Here is a 20,987-nt window from a genome sequence, read left to right on the forward strand (position 1 = left end):
ACTTTTGTCCAGACCTTTATGCCCTGGTCAAAAGTAGTGCACTATATAGGGAATAGGCTGCCATTACATTTGGAATAATCCACTGATTATGGGTGGAGGGGGGGTCTATAACTCTAACCTACCCTGCATTGTCAAGAGAAAAGGGATTTTGCCACATAAACCTGTATCTATCTATCTGCGTTATCAACAAGAATGTTGCTGAAAATCCTTGTGTCTGTCAGTGCAGTTAGTGCACTGAGGGGCTAGCAGTGTAATGACCGCCTGCACCACGCCCCTTGTTTCAGCGCATCTAGAGGGGAGGAGAGAAGATGAGAGAGGAGGGAGCATTCGCGAGGTGAGATGCTTGGTGCTTCCCTCGGAAGGCCTGCATGTCAATGAGGGACGGCCATCTGGAAATCACTGCTTAAGACACAGAAACCAGCTGCAGCTCTTGCAGCGCACACTTGCTCAATCACAGGGCAACAAAGGGACGGATGCTTTTTCTATCGCTCGGGCCATTATACTACACATATATGCACTGACACAGTCTATTGGAGAGCTGCTATATGCAATTGCTAAAGAATTGACGCGGTTGACTGCATCAGACTTCAATTTAAGGTAAGCAATTCTTTGCCCAAAACATATTTTAAGATGCCATAATGTGTTCTTCCCTGTCATTTAACAATAGCTTGAGTTATATTGTCAGAAATTAATATGATCAAAACAAACATTACATTTGATTAGAATCACATTGCAATTGGGTGGGGGACGAAACTAGAGAGCATGACATGTGCGAGCGTGCTATAGCCTACAATCAGATTTTTATGTCCCTCAGAAATACCACATTTTCAGTACGTGACAAACTGCCCACAAACAGCAGAATTCTATCTGGCTAGCCAGCAGCGCTGTCACGTTGTCACCGGGGAGTTCATTCTGACTACTGCCACCGCTATAGCCTACCTGTCAGACTAGCTAGCTGGTAGCTAGCAGAACCGCACCTGCGGCGCTGTCCATTCAGCACCACTGAATGTCGGCCCCGTCCTCAAGAGTTCATGCAGAAATCCAATTGACTCTACTCTCCACAGTAGGCCTATATGGCATTCAACTAAAACTAAAGAATGGCTTGTTTATTCTGCAAAGGAAAATATGCTTGAGGTTTAAATTTTCTCATCCATAATGTTCCCCTCCCCGATTTGGCTCTTTCTGTGTAACACAACTACAGTTATGGAGCTGGAGCACTTTGACGAGCGGGAGAAAGCCCAGAGAAACACCCGCCGAGGCTCCAGGAACAACGGGCTGCCGAGCCCCACTCACAGTGCCCACTGTAGTCTGTACAGGACCCGGACACTGCAGTCCCTGGCCTCGGAGAAGAAAGCCAAGAAGGTCCGCTTTTATCGCAACGGAGACCGCTACTTCAAAGGGATTGTCTACGCTATTTCCCAGGACAGATTTCGGTCTATAGACGCCCTGTTAGCCGATCTGACCCGCTCCCTGTCAGATAATGTGAACTTGCCCCAGGGGGTAAGGACCATCTACTCTATTGACGGGACCAAGAAGATATTGGGCATGGAGCAGTTGGAGGAAGGTAAGCTAACCCTTAACCATACCCCAAGGGATGGGATGGGACAGTATTGAGGAGCTAACCCTAAGGGGTGAGATGAGACAGTATTGAGGAGCTAACCCCAAGGGATGGGACAGTATTGAGGAGCTAACCCTAAGGGATGGGACAGTATTGAGGAGCTAACCCTAAGGGGTGAGATGGGACAGTATTGAGGAGTTAACCCTAAGGTGTGGGATGGGACAGTATTGAGGAGCTAACCCTAAGGGGTGGGATGAGACAGTATTGAGGAGCTAACCCTAAGGGATGGGACAGTATTGAGGAGCTAACCCTAAGGGATGGGACAGTATTGAGGAGCTAACCCTAAGGGATGGGAAAGTATTGAGGAGCAAACCCTAAGGGATGGGACAGTATTGAGGAGCTAACCCTAAGGGATGGGACAGTATTGAGGAGCTAACCCTAAGGGATGGGACAGTATTGAGGAGCTAACCCTAAGGGGTGGGATGAGACAGTATTGAGGAGCTAACCCTAAGGGATGGGAAAGTATTGAGGAGCTAACCCTAAGGGGTGGGATGAGACAGTATTGAGGAGCTAACCCTAAGGGATGGGACAGTATTGAGGAGCTAACCCTAAGGGATGGGACAGTATTGAGGAGCTAACCCTAAGGGGTGAGATGGGACAGTATTGAGGAGTTAACCCTAAGGTGTGGGATGGGACAGTATTGAGGAGCTAACCCTAAGGGGTGGGATGAGACAGTATTGAGGAGCTAACCCTAAGGGATGGGACAGTATTGAGGAGCTAACCCTAAGGGATGGGACAGTATTGAGGAGCTAACCCTAAGGGATGGGAAAGTATTGAGGAGCAAACCCTAAGGGATGGGACAGTATTGAGGAGCTAACCCTAAGGGATGGGACAGTATTGAGGAGCTAACCCTAAGGGATGGGACAGTATTGAGGAGCTAACCCTAAGGGGTGGGATGAGACAGTATTGAGGAGCTAACCCTAAGGGATGGGAAAGTATTGAGGAGCTAACCCTAAGGGGTGGGATGAGACAGTATTGAGGAGCTAACCCTAAGGGATGGGACAGTATTGAGGAGCTAACCCTAAGGGATGGGACAGTATTGAGGAGCTAACCCTAAGGGATGGGACAGTATTGAGGAGCTAACCCTAAGGGATGCCATTGGACAGTATTGAGGAGCTAACCCTTACATTTACATTACATTAACCCTAAGGGGTGGGATGAGACAGTATTGAGGAGCTAACCCTAAGGGATGGGACAGTATTGAGGAGCTAACCCTAAGGGGTGAGATAAGACAGTATTGAGGAGCTAACCCTAAGGGATGCCATGGGACAGTATTGTGGAGCTAACCCTAAGGGATGGGATGAGACAGTATTGAGGAGCTAACCCTAAGGGATGGGACAGTATTGAGGAGCTAACCCTAAGGGGTGGGATGAGACAGTATTGAGGAGCTAACCCTAAGGGATGGGAAAGTATTGAGGAGCTAACCCTAAGGGGTGGGATGAGACAGTATTGAGGAGCTAACCCTAAGGGATGGGACAGTATTGAGGAGCTAACCCTAAGGGATGGGACAGTATTGAGGAGCTAACCCTAAGGGATGGGACAGTATTGAGGAGCTAACCCTAAGGGATGCCATGGGACAGTATTGAGGAGCTAACCCTAAGGGGTGGGATGAGACAGTATTGAGGAGCTAACCCTAAGGGATGGGACAGTATTGAGGAGCTAACCCTAAGGGGTGAGATAAGACAGTATTGAGGAGCTAACCCTAAGGGATGCCATGGGACAGTATTGTGGAGCTAACCCTAAGGGATGGGATGAGACAGTATTGAGGAGCTAACCCTAAGGGATGGGACAGTATTGAGGAGCTAACCCTAAGGGGTGAGATAAGACAGTATTGAGGAGCTAACCCTAAGGGATGGGAAAGTATTGAGGAGCAAACCCTAAGGGATGGGACAGTATTGAGGAGCTAACCCTAAGGGATGGGACAGTATTGAGGAGCTAACCCTAAGGGATGGGAAAGTATTGAGGAGCAAACCCTAAGGGATGGGACAGTATTGAGGAGCTAACCCTAAGGGATGGGACAGTATTGAGGAGCTAACCCTAAGGGGTGGGATGAGACAGTATTGAGGAGCTAACCCTAAGGGATGGGACAGTATTGAGGAGCTAACCCTAAGGGATGGGACAGTATTGAGGAGCTAACCCTAAGGGATGGGACAGTATTGAGGAGCTAACCCTAAGGGATGCCATGGGACAGTATTGTGGAGCTAACCCTAAGGGGTGGGATGAGACAGTATTGAGGAGCTAACCCTAAGGGATGGGACAGTATTGAGGAGCTAACCCTAAGGGGTGAGATAAGACAGTATTGAGGAGCTAACCCTAAGGGATGCCATGGGAAAGTATTGAGGAGCTAACCCTAAGGGATGGGACAGTATTGAGGAGCTAACCCTAAGGGGTGAGATAAGACAGTATTGAGGAGCAAACCATAAGGGGTGGGATAAGACAGTATTGTGGAGCTAACCCTAAGAGATGGGACAGTATTGAGGAGCTAACCCTAAGGGGTGAGATGGGACAGTATTGAGGAGCTAACCCTAAGGGGTGGGATGAGACAGTATTGAGGAGCTAACCCTAAGGGAAGGGACAGTATTGAGGAGCTAACCCTAAGGGATGGGACAGTATTGAGGAGCTAACCCTAAGGGGTGGGATGAGACAGTATTGAGGAGCTAACCCTAAGGGGTGAGATGAGACAGTATTGAGGAGCTAGCCCTAAGGGATGCCATGGGACAGTATTGTGGAGCTAACCCTAAGGGGTGGGATGAGACAGTATTGAGGAGCTAACCCTAAGGGATGGGACAGTATTGAGGAGCTAACCCTAAGGGGTGAGATAAGACAGTATTGAGGAGCTAACCCTAAGGGATGCCATGGGACAGTATTGTGGAGCTAACCCTAAGGGGTGGGATGAGACAGTATTGAGGAGCTAACCCTAAGGGATGGGACAGTATTGAGGAGCTAACCCTAAGGGGTGAGATAAGACAGTATTGAGGAGCTAACCCTAAGGGATGCCATGGGACAGTATTGTGGAGCTAACCCTAAGGGGTGGGATGAGACAGTATTGAGGAGCTAACCCTAAGGGATGGGACAGTATTGAGGAGCTAACCCTAAGGGATTGGAAAGTATTGAGGAGCTAACCCTAAGGGATGAGAAAGTATTGAGGAGCAAACCCTAAGGGATGGGACAGTATTGAGGAGCTAAACCCAAGGGATGGGACAGTATTGAGGAGCTAACCCTAAGGGATGGGACAGTATTGAGGAGCAAACCCTAAGGGATGGGACAGTATTGAGGAGCTAACCCTAAGGGATGGGACAGTATTGAGGAGCTAACCCTAAGGGATGGGAAAGTATTGAGGAGCAAACCCTAAGGGATAGGACAGTATTGAGGAGCTAACCCTAAGGGATGGGAAAGTATTGAGGAGCTAACCCTAAGGGGTGGGACAGTATTGAGGAGCTAACCCTAAGGGATGGGAAAGTATTGAGGGGTTAACCCTAAGGGATGGGACAGTATTGAGGAGCTAACCCTAAGGGATGGGAAAGTATTGAGGAGCTAACCCTAAGGGATGGGACAGTATTGAGGAGCTAACCCTAAGGGATGGGACAGTATTGAGGAGCTAACCATAAGGGATGGGACAGTATTGAGGAGCTAACCTAAGGGGTGGATGGGACAGTATTGAGGAGCTAACAGTATTGAGGAGCCTAAGGGATGGGACAGTATTGAGGAGCAAACCCTAAGGGATGGGACAGTATTGAGGAGCTAACCCTAAGGGATGGGACAGTATTGAGGAGCTAACCCTAAGGGATGGGACAGTATTGAGGAGCTAACCCTAAGGGATGGGACAGTATTGAGGAGCTAACCCTAAGGGATGGGACAGTATTGAGGAGCTAACCCTAAGGGATGGGACAGTATTGAGGAGCTAACCCTAAGGGATGGGACAGTATTGAGGAGCTAACCTAAGGGATGGGACAGTATTGAGGAGCTAACCTAAGGGATGGGACAGTATTGAGGAGCTAACCCTAAGGGATGGGACAGTATTGAGGAGCTAACCTAAGGGATGGGACAGTATTGAGGAGCTAACCCTAAGGGATGGGACAGTATTGAGGAGCTAACCTAAGGATGGGACAGTATTGAGGAGCTAACCCTAAGGGATGGGACAGTATTGAGGAGCTAACCCTAAGGGATGGGACAGTATTGAGGAGCTAACCTAAGGGGGGATGGGACAGTATTGAGGAGCTAACCCTAAGGGGTGGGATGGGACAGTATTGAGGAGCTAACCCTAAGGGATGGGACAGTATTGAGGAGCTAACCCTAAGGGATGGGACAGTATTGAGGAGCTAACCCTAAGGGATGGGGGACAGTATTGAGGAGCTAACCCTAAGGGATGGGAGACAGTATTGAGGAGCTAACCCTAAGGGATGGGACAGTATTGAGGAGCTAACCCTAAGGGATGGGACAGTATTGAGGAGCTAACCCTAAGGGATGGGATGAGACAGTATTGAGGAGCTAACCCTAAGGGATGGGACAGTATTGAGGAGCTAACCCTAAGGGATGGGACAGTATTGAGGAGCTAACCCTAAGGGATGGGACAGTATTGAGGAGCTAACCTAAGGGATGGGACAGTATTGAGGAGCTAACCCTAAGGGATGGGGGACAGTATTGAGGAGCTAACCCTAAGGGATGGGACAGTATTGAGGAGCTAACCTAAGGGATGGGACAGTATTGAGGAGCTAACCCTAAGGGATGGGACAGTATTGAGGAGCTAACCCTAAGGGATGGGACAGTATTGAGGAGCTAACCTAAGGGATGGGACAGTATTGAGGAGCTAACCCTAAGGGGTGGGATGAGACAGTATTGAGGAGCTAACCCTAAGGGATGATGGGACAGTATTGAGGAGCTAACCCTAAGGGATGGGACAGTATTGAGGAGCTAACCCTAAGGGATGGGACAGTATTGAGGAGCTAACCCTAAGGGATGGGACAGTATTGAGGAGCTAACCCTAAGGGATGGGACAGTATTGAGGAGCTAACCCTAAGGGATGGGACAGTATTGAGGAGCTAACCCTAAGGGATGGGACAGTATTGAGGAGCTAACCCTAAGGGATGGGACAGTATTGAGGAGCTAACCCTAAGAGATGGGACAGTATTGAGGAGCTAACCCTAAGGGGTGAGATGGGACAGTATTGAGGAGCTAACCCTAAGGGGTGGGATGAGACAGTATTGAGGAGCTAACCCTAAGGGATGGGACAGTATTGAGGAGCTAACCCTAAGGGATGGGACAGTATTGAGGAGCTAACCCTAAGGGATGGGACAGTATTGAGGAGCTAACCTAAGGGATGGGAGACAGTATTGAGGAGCTAACCCTAAGGGGGGATGGGACAGTATTGAGGAGCTAACCCTAAGGGATGGGACAGTATTGAGGAGCTAACCCTAAGGGATGGGACAGTATTGAGGAGCTAACCCTAAGGGGATGGGACAGTATTGAGGAGCTAACCCTAAGGGGTGGGATGAGACAGTATTGAGGAGCTAACCTAAGGGATGGGACAGTATTGAGGAGCTAACCCTAAGGGGGAGATGGGACAGTATTGAGGAGCTAACCCTAAGGGATGGGACAGTATTGAGGAGCTAACCTAAGGGATGGGATGGACAGTATTGAGGAGCTAACCCTAAGGGATGGGACAGTATTGAGGAGCTAACCTAAGGGATGGGAAAGTATTGAGGAGCTAACCCTAAGGGATGGAAAGTATTGAGGAGCAAACCCTAAGGGATGGGACAGTATTGAGGAGCTAACCCTAAGGGATGGGACAGTATTGAGGAGCTAACCCTAAGGGATGGGACAGTATTGAGGAGCAAACCCTAAGGGATGGGACAGTATTGAGGAGCTAACCCTAAGGGATGGGACAGTATTGAGGAGCTAACCTAAGGGATGGGACAGTATTGAGGAGCTAACCCTAAGGGATGGGACAGTATTGAGGAGCTAACCTAAGGGATGGGAACAGTATTGAGGAGCTAACCTAAGGGATGGGACAGTATTGAGGAGCTAACCCTAAGGGATGGGACAGTATTGAGGAGCTAACCCTAAGGGATGGGACAGTATTGAGGAGCTAACCCTAAGGGATGGGACAGTATTGAGGAGCTAACCCTAAGGGATGGGACAGTATTGAGGAGCTAACCCTAAGGGATGGGAAAGTATTGAGGAGCAAACCCTAAGGGATGGGACAGTATTGAGGAGCTAACCCTAAGGGATGGGACAGTATTGAGGAGCTAACCCTAAGGGATGGGACAGTATTGAGGAGCTAACCCTAAGGGATGGGACAGTATTGAGGAGCTAACCCTAAGGGGTGGGATGAGACAGGGATGAGTATTGAGCTAACCTAAGGGATGGGACAGTATTGAGGAGCTAACCTAAGGGATGGGACAGTATTGAGGAGCTAACCTAAGGGATGGGATGGGACAGTATTGAGGAGCTAACCCTAAGGGATGGGGGATGAGACAGTATTGAGGAGCTAACCCTAAGGGATGGGACAGTATTGAGGAGCTAACCCTAAGGGATGGGACAGTATTGAGGAGCTAACCCTAAGGGATGGGACAGTATTGAGGAGCTAACCCTAAGGGATGGGATGAGACAGTATTGAGGAGCTAACCCTAAGGGATGGGACAGTATTGAGGAGCTAACCCTAAGGGATGGGACAGTATTGAGGAGCTAACCCTAAGGGATGGGACAGTATTGAGGAGCTAACCCTAAGAGATGGGACAGTATTGAGGAGCTAACCCTAAGGGGTGAGATGGGACAGTATTGAGGAGCTAACCCTAAGGGGTGGGATGAGACAGTATTGAGGAGCTAACCCTAAGGGATGGGACAGTATTGAGGAGCTAACCCTAAGGGATGGGACAGTATTGAGGAGCTAACCCTAAGGGGTGGGATGAGACAGTATTGAGGAGCTAACCCTAAGGGGTGGGATGAGACAGTATTGAGGAGCTAACCCTAAGGGATGGGACAGTATTGTGGAGCTAACCCTAAGGGATGGGACAGTATTGAGGAGCTAACCCTAAGGGGTGGGATGAGACAGTATTGAGGAGCTAACCCTAAGGGGTGGGATGAGACAGTATTGAGGAGCTAACCCTAAGGGGTGGGATGAGACAGTATTGAGGAGCTAACCCTAAGGGATGGGACAGTATTGAGGAGCTAACCCTAAGGGATGGGACAGTATTGAGGAGCTAACCCTAAGGGGTGGGATGAGACAGTATTGAGGAGCTAACCCTAAGGGGTGGGATGAGACAGTATTGAGGAGCTAACCCTAAGGGGTGGGATGAGACAGTATTGAGGAGCTAACCCTAATGGATGGGACAGTATTGAGGAGCTAACCCTAAGGGGTGAGATGGGACAGTATTGTAGGCCTATCTCTGTGTGTTGCCTACCTGCAGGGGAGAGCTATGTGTGTGGCTCCATAGAGCCATACAGGAAGCTGGACTACACTAAGAATGTCAACCCCAACTGGTCAGTTGGGGTGAAGACAGCTGCCTCAGCACGTGGCCCATCCTCCCTGGGCAGTGCCAAGGCTGGGGCCCCGGAGACCAGGGAGAGTAAGGACTTCATCCGGCCCAAACTGGTCACCATCATCCGGAGCGGGGTGAAGCCTCGAAAGGCCGTCCGCATCCTCCTCAACAAAAAGACGGCCCACTCCTTCGAACAGGTCCTCTCTGACATCACAGATGCCATCAAGATGGACTCTGGGGTCGTCAAGAGACTATACACCGTGGATGGGAAGCTGGTAGGTTATGAATTACTGTTTTATTAGCGAGGTTAATGCCTGGTTCTCATGCTTAGCTTTCCCCACAGACTCAGAGGGATGGGCTATAAGGCAATTAGCAGAGTTAGTAGGTTTCTGGGACTCAGTCTGCTGTGTTTGACATCCTTTATTAACCAAGTCAGTAGGAGTTTCAGGAGCACAGTTTCACTGAGACATTTTCACACATTGACCAATGGATGATCTTTAAATCTTTTTGAAATATAGCTATGAGGGCTGACCAGATGACTATATGGTAATAAATCCCATGAACACAGCCCTTTAACACACAGAGTCCTGAACTCAGGATTACTAATCAAATGTCAAATCAAATGTATTTATAAAGGCCTTCTTACATCAGCTGATATCTCAAAGTGCTGTACAGAAACCCGGCCTAAAACCCCAAACAGCAAGCAATACAGGTGTAAAAGCACGGTGGCTAGGAAAACCTCCCTAGAAAGGCCAAGACCTAGGAAGAAACCTAGAGAGGAACCAGGCTATGAGGGCTGGCCAGTCCTCTTCTGGCTGTGCCGGGTGGAGATTATAACAGAACATGGCCAAGATGTTCAAATGTTCATAAATTACCAGCATGGTCAAATAATAGTAATCACAGTGGTTGTCGAGGGTGCAACAGGTCAGCACAGCCAGGTGGAATGGGGACAGCAAGGAGTCATCATGCCAGGTAGTCCTGAGGCATGATCCTAGGGCTCAGGTCCTCCGAGAGAGAAAGAAAGAAAAAGAGAAAGAGAGAATTAGAGAGAGCATACTTAAATTCACACAGGACATTGGATAAGACGGAATAAATACTCCAGATGTAACGGATTAACCCTAGCCCCCGACACATAAACTACTGCAGCATAAATACTGGAGGCTGAGACAGGAGGGGTCAGGAGACACTGTGGCCCCATCCAATGATATCCCCGGACAGGGCCAAACAGGCAGGATATAACCCCACCCACTTTGCCAAAGCACAGCCCACACACCACTAGAGGGATATCTTCAACCACCAACTTACCATCCTGAGACAAGGCAGAGTAAAGCTCACAAAGATCTCCACCACGGCACAGCCCAAGGGGGGGCGCCAACCCAGATAGAAAGACCACGTCAGTGACGGCATGCAATAGGCCAGTGACTCAGCCCATAGAGAGAGTAAATAGGAGAAGTGAATGAGAAAGATGCAAGCAGAGTTGGGAAACATGTTGCGTAGTTGTGATATGCCTATTAGTAGTCAGTCTCTCCTCTCTTATATAGGTTCTATCAAAGGAACGCCAATGTAGTTTTCCTTTTTTCTCTCTTGGATGGTTTCTATGGTGATCTGGTTGCCTGGGCTGGTTGCTATGGAACAGCCTATGCGGCAGAGTGGTGCAGTGGGAATGTTGTGTGTGTGGCTCAGTGTTGCAGAACAGTATGTCAGTGCTATTGAAGAAGGCTAGAGAATGGTGCAGGGTACTCGTATGGCCCAGACATGACCGGAGATAGTAGCTGTATATTCTATCATCAATATCATGCAGATGAAATGCATTCAGGGATTCATCTGTAATGTATGCGGTTCACCCTGTTCATCCGGTTCAGTTTAACTTCACTGTCTCATTAAATCATTATGAATTAGAATTAGAATGTATTGACAAGAGTTGTCCAGTCACACACTTCCAGGTCAATATCATTGTTTCTTCAGTTGTTGGTTTATGAGGCCAATATGCTCTCTGTGCTCCTAAGTGAAACTAGATAGATTTTAGGGTTGGGCTATAGAGTACAGTTCTATGCAGTGGGTATCAGGGTTGGGCTATAGAGTACAGTTCTATACAGTGGGTATCAGGGTTGGGCTATAGAGTACAGTTTTATATAGTGGGTATCAGGGTTGGGCTATAGAGTACAGTTTTATACAGTGGGTATCAGGGTTGGGCTATAGAGTACAGTTCTATACCGTGGGTATCAGGGTTGGGCTATAGAGTACAGTTCTATACAGTAGGTATCAGGGTTGGGCTATAGAGTACAGTTTTATACAGTGAGTATCAGGGTTGGGCTATAGAGTACAGTTCTATACAGTAGGTATCAGGGTTGGGCTATAGAGTACAGTTCTATACAGTGGGTATCAGGGTTGGGCTATAGAGTACAGTTCTATACAGTGGGTATCAAAGTTGGGCTATAGAGTACAGTTCTATACAGTGGGTATCAGGGTTGGGCTATAGAGTACAGTTCTATACAGTGGGTATCAGGGTTGGGCTATAGAGTACAGTTCTATACAGTGGGTATCAAAGTTGGGCTATAGAGTACAGTTATATACAGTGGGTATCAGGGTTGGGCTATAGAGTACAGTTCTATGAAGTGGGTATCAGGGTTGGGCTATAGAGTACAGTTCTATACAGTGGGTATCAGGGTTGGGCTATAGAGTACAGTTTTATACAGTGGGTATCAGGGTTGGGCTATAGAGTACAGTTTTATACAGTGGGTATCAGGGTTGGGGGGCAATAGAGTACAGTTCTATACAGTGGGTATCAGGGTTGGGCTATAGAGTACAGTTTTATACCGTGGGTATCAGGGTTGGGCTATAGAGTACAGTTCTATACAGTGGGTATCAGGGTTGGGCTATAGAGTACAGTTCTATACAGTGAGTATCAGGGTTGGGCTATAGAGTACAGTTCTATACAGTGGGTATCAGGGTTGGGCTATAGAGTACAGTTCTATACAGTGGGTATCAGGGTTGGGCTATAGAGTACAGTTTTATACAGTGGGTATCAAGGTTGGGCTATAGAGTACAGTTTTATACAGTGGGTATCAGGGTTGGGCTATAGAGCACAGTTCTATACAGTGGGTATCAGGGTTGGGCTATAGAGTACAGTCTGTCTGTGGTGAAAATACAGGCTGAGAATACTGGACTAATGTGAGTACTGTAAGCTGAGTGATGAATTGAGTGTTGCTTCATGTAGTGTTGCTAAGTGTCTGACTCCACAGAAACTGTGGGTTAGGGAGCTTCTACAGTACAGTAATGGAGCTATATTGTGCTGACTTGCAGCTCGGAAGCCAGTCATAATTTATCTCCTCCACTGCAGCTGCAGGTTTGTGTCCTAAATGACACCCTATTCCCTAAATAGTGCACTACTTTTAATTTGGGAATAAGGTGCCATTTGCGATGCTGTTGTAGTAATATAGCAGCCTGCTGGAACTCTGCTCAGCTCTTCATAAACACCCAGTGAGATTTATATACTGGTTATTGGCTCATTTCAGATATCCAGACACATAGTGGTATGATTACTCAGTCTGTTTGATTAGTGTTACAGTACATTAATATTCTGTTACTAATTGCTCCTGTAATCATATTCAACCTGACTATTTGTACCTGTTATTGATATGAATACATTCCCCATCTTGACATACTTTAAATAATTTAAAAGTGCCTTGCTTAAGGGCACAACAGATTTTTTAATCAGTGACCTTTCGGTTACTAGCCCAACACTCTTAACTGCTAGACTACCTCCTGCCCTACAGCCTGTCAGTAGCTTGTCTTAGAAAAAGTCTGTCTCTGAAACAGCCTGTCTTTGTAAAGGCCTGTCTCTGAGTGGGAGGCATTTAATTCCAGTGGGAATGTTGTAAGTATGAGTCAGTATTTTTCATGTACATCCATTAGGACAGCATGCTTTAATTTAGGCCTATATGACTGTCTGGGGGTGGGAGGGAGGAGAATGCAGGGAGGGTGAAGATGGGGAGGGGAGGGTGAAGACGGGGAGGGGGAGAGGAGGTGGGGGTCAGGGAGCGAGGAGGAGGGTTATGGGGGAGGGGTGCGGAGTTGGGAGAAGTGGGGAGGGGGTGAGAGGAGAGGGCGAGGTGAGGAAGTTGGTGACAGAGAGGAGGTGGGGAGGGGGGGTATTCTTTATATATTTTTTTATTAGGATCCCCATTAGCTGTTACGAAAGCAGCAGATACTCTGGGTTCCACACAAAACATGAAACATGACATATTACAGAACATTAATAGACAAGAACAGAACTACATCATTTTTAAAAGGCACACGTAGCCTACATATCAAGACATACACAAAAACGGTCTAGGTCATATGGGGGAAAGGCGTTGTGCCGTGAGGTGTTGCTTTATCTGTTTTTTGAAACCATGATAATTTGAGCAATATGAGATGCAATGGAGTTCCATGCAATAATGGCTCTATATAATACACTTTCTTGATTTTTTTCTGGATTTGGGGACTGTGAAAAGAACCCTAGTGGCATGTCTGGTGGGGTAAGTGTGTGTGTCAGAGCTGTGTGTAAGTTGATTATGCAAACATTTTAAAATTTTCAGCGCATTGTTTCTTATAAAAAGAAGAAGTGATGCAGTCAGTCTCTCCTCAACTCTTATCCAAGAGAGACTGGCAGCATAGTATTTATATCAGCCCTCTGATTACAATGAAGAGCAAGATGTGCTGCTCTGTTCTGGGCCATCTGCAGCCTAACTAGGTCTTTCTTTGCAGCACTCGACCACAAGACTGGACAATAATCAAGATAAGACAAAACTAGAACCTACAGGACTTGTTTTTGTAGTGTGGTGTCAAAAACGCAGAGCATTTCTTTATTACGGACAGACTTCTCCCCATCTTTACAACCATTAAATCTATACATTTTGACCATGACAGTTTACAAGAGTTTAGTCACAGCATTTCTCAGTTTGCCATATGTCAGCTAGTCAGATATGCAGCCAGACTTATTAGCCACTCCTTTCCCCCATCTCTTTCAACCATACAGTTTTTCAATTCCTCCTCAATCCATGGAGTCTTAACAGTTCTAACAGTTAGGGGGCAGGGTGAGTAGGGAGAGTGGAGGGATACGGAGGAGGGAGTGAGGAGGTGGGAGAAGCGGGGAGTGAGTAGGGGGAGGGATAAAGGGAAGGGGAAGAAGAGAGGATGGGGAGGCAGGGAAGGGGGAGAGAGGAGGGGGATACAGGGAAGGGGGAGGGATACAGGGAAGGAAGAGAGGAGTGGGTTACAGGGAAGTGGGGAGAGAGGAGTGGGAGGGATACGGGGAGGGAGGACAGACTTTCTTCTAGGCTCAGATTAAACGGGGAGGGGGAGGAAGTACAGTTCAGACAGAGATAGACCCAGTCTGTTAGTCTCTGTACCAGAGACATTTATCTGCCTCATGATGCCATCTATTTTGTGAAGTGCACCAGTCCCTCCTGCAGAAAAACACCCCCACAACATGATGCTGCCACCCCCTGTGCTCCACAGTCCTCCAAACATAACGATGGTCATTATGGCCAAACAGTTCTATTTTTTTTTCATCAGACCAGAGGACATTTCTCCAAAAAGTACGATCTTTGTCCCCATGTGCAGTTGCAAACCGTAGTTTGGCTTTTTTTATGGCGGTTTTAGAGGAGTGGCTTCTTCCTTGCTGAGCGGCCTATCAGGTTATGTCGATATAGGACTCGTTTTACTGTGGATATGACGGCTGCATGAGCGGTATGACGGCTGCATGGTCCCATGGTGTTTATACTTGCGTACTATTGTACCACAAACAACTATTCTTCACATGACTTTATTATCTTTATTATTGATATGACACAGACCGGTAGCCTGGGTACCAGACCTGTTTGTGCTGTTATTCCAATCCTTGCCACTCCTTGTCATAGGTCAAACACCATCAGAAGTGTGGCATATGACAAGGAGTGGCAATGATTGGAATGATAGCACAAACAGGTCTGGTACCCAGGCTACCTGTCTGTGTCATATCAATAATAAAGATAATAAGGTCATGTGAAGACTAGTTTGTTTGTGGTATCCTTGTTCCAGGTGACTGACACTGTCTATCTGTTGGTCTGTTCCAGGTGACATGCCTTCAGGACTTCTTTGGTGACGATGACATCTTTATGGCCTGTGGTCCAGAGAAGTTTCGCTACCAAGATGACTTCCTCTTAGATGAGAGTGGTGAGATAGTTATGATAACAGTACCGTAACATTTAAATTAGAATGTCACAGGAGTAATTTGTGTGTGTGTGTATAGGTGTGTGTGTGTGTGGTATATCTGACTGTGTGTCCTCTCCCTCCAGAGTGTAGGGTGGTGAAGTCGACGTCATACGGTCGGATCTCCTCTCTGCTGGGACGCTACTCACCCAGAGGAGGAGGCTCACGCCGAAGCTCAGGTTCAGGTATGGCCCTGTGAGTGTGTGTGTTTTGTGAGTGAGTGCGCGGGTGCATAAGTCACCTGCAGAATCAACATCTGTCATTTTTCAGCAATGTGTGTTTGCCCTTCTTATCATCAACCAACTGAATGAGCAGTGTCTTTCACTGACCTCTAACCTCTTGTGTCTGTACTGTAGCCAATGGGACGGCAGGCAGTCAGCTGTCGACTCCTCGCTCAGGGAAGTCCCCCAGCCCCTCTCCCACCAGTCCTGCTAGTCTCCAACGACGCAGGGTAGGACCACCCAATGCTTTACTAATATAATCACAATGCTTTATTAACATAAGCCTATGTTCAATCGAATCAAGCGTTAACCGGTTATAGCTGCCACCCACATAGCTAATGTTTTGGGCGGTATTGGAGGTGTAGCTGCATTGGAGCTGCTCTCCGATTGGAGCATCGGAGAGCAGCTGCTCTTGATCATTGGCACGAAGTCACATCCGTCCCACTCCCATTAGAAGCTCAGAACGAGAAAGTGTAGGCTATAGCCTACAGAAATAATGACGCTGAAACTGAAAATCATTAAACATAATAATAAGAATTTATATCAGCCTAATCAAGGTGTAGATTATGTCTCACATTCCAGTATTTTGAACTTGTAAACAAGGCTGCATGGGATTTCTCTTAATGCGACTCCATGCAGCCAAGGGCAATGTCGGCTTTAGGTTTTAATTCCAGGAGTCGCTTGTAGATTTGACAGCTCTAACGCAGTTCCACCTCCGTCACCGCCAACACCACCGATATGCGGATGTCGGCTAAAAAGGATCTGATTGAACAAAGCCCATAGTATCCTAAATACTGTCTTTAGATAGTCCCCTAGTTATAGTCCCCTATATATAGTCCCCTATAGAGTCCCATATATATAGTCCCCTATAGATAGTCCCATGTATATAATCCCCTACAGAGAGTCCCCTATAATATAGTCCCCTATAGACAGTCCCCTATAGATAGTCCCATATATATAATCCCCTACAGATAGTCCCCTATATATAGTCCCCTATAGACAGTCCCCTATAGATAGTCCCATATATATAATCCCCTACAGATAGTCCCCTATATATAGTCCCCTATAGACAGTCCCCTATAGATAGTCCCATATATATAATCCCCTACAGATAGTCCCCTATATATAGTCCCCTATAGACAGTCCCCTATAGATAGTCCCATATATATAATCCCTGACAGAGAGTCCCCTATATATAGTCCCCTATAGACAGTCCCCTATAGATAGTCCCATATATACAATCCCTTACAGAGAGTCCCCTATATATAGTCCCATGTAGATAGTCCCCTAGTTATAGTCCCCTATATATAGTCCCCTACAGAGAGTCCCCTATATATAGTCCCCTATAGACAGTCCCCTATAGAGAGTCCCCTATATATTGTCCCATATACAGTTGAAGTCGGAAGTTTACATACACCTTAGCCAAATACATTTAAACTCAGTTTTCACAATTCCTGACATTTAATCCTAGTAAAAATTCCCCGTTTTAGGTCAGTTTGCATCACCAATTTATTTTAAGAATGTGAAATGTCAGAATAATAGTAGAGAGTATGATTTCTTTCAGCTTTTATTTCTTTCATCACATTCCCAGTGGGTCAGAAGTTTACTTACACTCAATTAGTATTTGGTAGCATTGCCTTTAAATTGTTGAACTTGGGTCAAATGTTTCGAGTAGCCTTTCACAAGCTTCCCACAATAATTTGGGTGAATTTTTGCCCATGCCTCCTGACAGAGCTGTTGTAACTGAGTCAGGTTTGTCGGCCTCCTTGCTCACACACACTTTTTTAGTTCTGCCCATTAATTTTCTATAGGATTGAGATCAGGGTTTTGTGATGGCCACTCCAATACCTTAACTTTGTTGTCCTTAAACCATTTTCCCACAACTTTGGAAGTATACTTGGGGTCATTGTCCATTTGGAAGACCCATTTGCAACCAAGATTTAACTTCCTGACTGATGTCTTGAAATGTTGCTTCAATATATCCACAAAATCTTTCTTCTCATGATGCCATCTATTTTGTGAAGTGCACCAGTCCCCCCTGCAGCAAAACACCCCCACAAACATGATGCTGCCACCCCCTGTGCTTCACGGTTGGGATAATGTTCTTCGGCTTGCAAGCCTCCCCCTTTTTCCTCCAAACATAACGATGGTCATTATGGCCAAACGGTTCTATTTTTGTTTCATCAGACCAGAGGACATTTCTTCAAAAAGTAGGATCTTTGTCCCCATGTGCAGTTCCAAACTGTAGTTTGGCTTTTTTTATGGCGGTTTTGGAGGAGTGGCTTCTTCTTTGCTGAGCGGCCTTTCAGGTTATGTCGCTATTGGACTCGTTTTACTGTGGTTATAGATACTTTTGTACCTGTTTCGTCCAGCATCTTCACAATGTCCTTTGCTGTTGTTCTGGGATTAATTAGCACTTTTCGCACCAAAGTACATTCATCTCTAGGACACAGAACGCATCTCCTGAGCGGTATGACGGCTGCATGGTCCCATAGTGTTTATACTTGCGTACTATTGTTTGTACAGATGAACGTGGTTCCTTCAGGCGTTTGGAAATTGCTCCCAAAAATGAACCAAACTTGTGGAGGTCTACAATTGTTTTTCTGATGTCTTTGCTGATTTCTTTTGATTTCCCCATGATGTCTGTCATGCAGGTGAATGAGGACCCAAAAGCGACTTGGCGAAAACAGAGTATTTAATCCAGTAATAAACTTTACAAAACAAAAAGCATAATACTACTCGTAAAGACGAGAACAGACTGGAGACTTGATCGAGAACTGCAGGTTGCCTCGGGAAGGCACTTGAACCTAGCAGACTCAGACACCTGCTCACCACGCAGCATCTGAGGGAAACACGACACGACAGGGCAAAACATAGACACAGCACGGTGAATTATAGATGAGGATCCGACAGGGCAGGTACGGGAAACAAGGAGAGAAATAGGGACTCTAATCAGGGAAAAGGATCGGGAACAGGTGTGGGAAGACTAAATGATGATTAGGGGAATAGGAACAGCTGGGAGCAGGAACGGAACGATAGAGAGAAGAGAGAGCGAGAGAGTGAGAGAGGGAGGGGAGAGAGAGGGATAGAAAGAGGGAAAGAACCTAATAAGACCAGCAGAGGGAAACGAATAGAATGGGAAGCACAGGGACAAGACATGATAATTAATGACAAAACATGACAGTACCCCCCACTCACCGAGCGCCTCCTGGCGCACTCGAGGAGGAATCCTGGCGGCAACGGAGGAAATCATCAATGAGTGAACGGTCCAGCACGTCCCGAGACGGAACCCAACTCCTCTCCTCAGGACCGTAACCCTCCCAATCCACTAAGTATTGGTGACCCCGTCCCCGAGAACGCATGTCCATGATCTTATGTACCTTGTAAATAGGTGCGCTCTCGACAAGGACGGGAGGGGGAGGGAAGACGAACGGGGTGCGAAGAAAGGGCTTAACACAGGAGACATGGAAGACAGGATGGACGCGACGAAGATGTCGCGGAAGAAGCAGTCGCACAGCGACAGGATTGACGACCTGGGAGACACGGAACGGACCAATGAACCGCGGAGTCAACTTACGAGAAGCTGTCGTAAGAGGAAGGTTGCGAGTGGAAAGCCACACTCTCTGGCCGCAACAATACCTAGGACTCTTAATCCTGCGTTTATTGGCGGCTCTCACAGTCTGTGCCCTGTAGCGGCAAAGTGCAGACCTCACCCTCCTCCAGGTGCGCTCACAACGTTGGACAAACGCTTGAGCGGAGGAACGCTGGACTCGGCAAGCTGGGAAGAGAATAGAGGAGGCTGGTAACCCAGACTACTCTGAAACGGAGATAACCCGGTAGCAGACGAAGGAAGCGAGTTGTGAGCGTATTCTGCCCAGGGGAGCTGTTCTGCCCAAGACGCAGGGTTTCTGAAAGAAAGGCTGCGTAGTATGCGACCAATCGTCTGATTGGCCCTCTCTGCTTGACCGTTAGACTGGGGATGAAACCCGGAAGAGAGACTGACGGACGCACCAATCAAACGACAGAACTCCCTCCAAAACTGTGACGTGAATTGCGGGCCTCTGTCTGAAACGGCGTCTAACGGGAGGCCATGAATTCTGAACACATTCTCGATAATGATTTGTGCCGTCTCCTTAGCGGAAGGAAGTTTAGCGAGGGAATGAAATGTGCCGCCTTAGAGAACCTATCGACAACCGTAAGAATCACAGTCTTCCCCGCAGACAAAGGCAGACCGGTAATGAAGTCTAGGGCGATGTGAGACCATGGTCGAGAAGGAATGGGGAGCGGTCTGAGACGACCGGCAGGAGGAGAGTTACCCGACTTAGTCTGCGCGCAGTCCGAACAAGCAGCCACGAAACGGCGCGTGTCACGCTCCTGAGTCGGCCACCAAAAGCGCTGGCGAATAGACGCAAGAGTGCCTCGAACACCGGGATGACCAGCTAACTTGGCAGAGTGAGCCCACTGAAGAACAGCCAGACGAGTGGAAACAGGAACGAAAAGGAGGTTACTAGGACAAGCGCGCGGCGACGCAGTGTGCGTGAGTGCTTGCTTAACCTGTCTTTCAATTCCCCAGACTGTCAACCCGACAACACGCCCATAAGGAAGAATCCCCTCGGGATCAGTAGAAGCCACAGAAGAACTAAACAGACGGGATAAGGCATCAGGCTTGGTGTTCTTGCTACCCGGACGGTAAGAAATCACAAACTCGAAACGAGCGAAAAACAACGCCCAACGAGCTTGACGGGCATTAAGTCGTTTGGCAGAACGGATGTACTCAAGGTTCTTATGGTCTGTCCAAACGACAAAAGGAACGGTCGCCCCCTCCAACCACTGTCGCCATTCGCCTAGGGCTAAGCGGATGGCGAGCAGTTCACGGTTACCCACATCATAGTTGCGCTCAGATGGCGACAGGCGATGAGAAAAATAAGCGCAAGGATGAACCTTATCGTCAGACTGGAAGCGCTGGGATAGAATGGCTCCCACGCCTACCTCTGAAGCGTCAACCTCGACAATGAATTGTCTAGTGACGTCAGGAGTAACGAGGATAGGAGGGACGTAAAACGTTCTTTTAGAAGATCAAAAGCTCCCTGGGCGGAACCGGACCACTTAAAACACGTCTTGACAGAAGTAAGAGCTGTGAGAGGGGCAGCAACTTGACCGAAATTACGAATGAAACGCCGATAGAAATTAGCGAAACCTAAAAAGCGCTGCAACTCGACACGTGACCTTGGAACGGGCCAATCACTGACAGCTTGGACCTTAGCGGAATCCATCTGAATGCCTTCAGCGGAAATAACGGAACCGAGAAAAGTAACGGAGGAGACATGAAAAGAGCACTTCTCAGCCTTTACGTAGAGACAATTCTCTAAAAGGCGCTGTAGAACACGTCGAACGTGCTGAACATGAATCTCGAGTGACGGTGAAAAAATCAGGATA

The 20,987-nt window shown here is 47.6% G+C and overlaps 1 protein-coding gene across 3 annotated transcripts in view; it reads left to right on the top strand.

Moving 5' to 3' along the window:
* Nucleotides 1-323: 323 nt before the first annotated feature.
* LOC124005823 (serine/threonine-protein kinase DCLK1-like) overlaps nucleotides 324-20,987 on the top strand; it is a 31,760-nt gene continuing 11,096 nt past the window's right edge. For all 3 annotated transcript variants that reach the window (XM_046315401.1, XM_046315400.1, XM_046315402.1), the window contains exons 1-6: nucleotides 324-597; nucleotides 1,202-1,564; nucleotides 9,025-9,371; nucleotides 15,195-15,294; nucleotides 15,417-15,515; nucleotides 15,687-15,781. In XM_046315401.1, the coding sequence (XP_046171357.1) occupies nucleotides 1,204-1,564; nucleotides 9,025-9,371; nucleotides 15,195-15,294; nucleotides 15,417-15,515; nucleotides 15,687-15,781 (1,002 nt within the window). In that variant the 5' untranslated portion in view covers nucleotides 324-597; nucleotides 1,202-1,203. The remainder of the gene's footprint in view (nucleotides 598-1,201; nucleotides 1,565-9,024; nucleotides 9,372-15,194; nucleotides 15,295-15,416; nucleotides 15,516-15,686; nucleotides 15,782-20,987) is intronic.

This window comes from Oncorhynchus gorbuscha, linkage group LG19 (assembly GCF_021184085.1).
Source record: "Oncorhynchus gorbuscha isolate QuinsamMale2020 ecotype Even-year linkage group LG19, OgorEven_v1.0, whole genome shotgun sequence".
In the NCBI taxonomy this organism is placed as follows: Eukaryota; Metazoa; Chordata; class Actinopteri; order Salmoniformes; family Salmonidae; genus Oncorhynchus; species Oncorhynchus gorbuscha.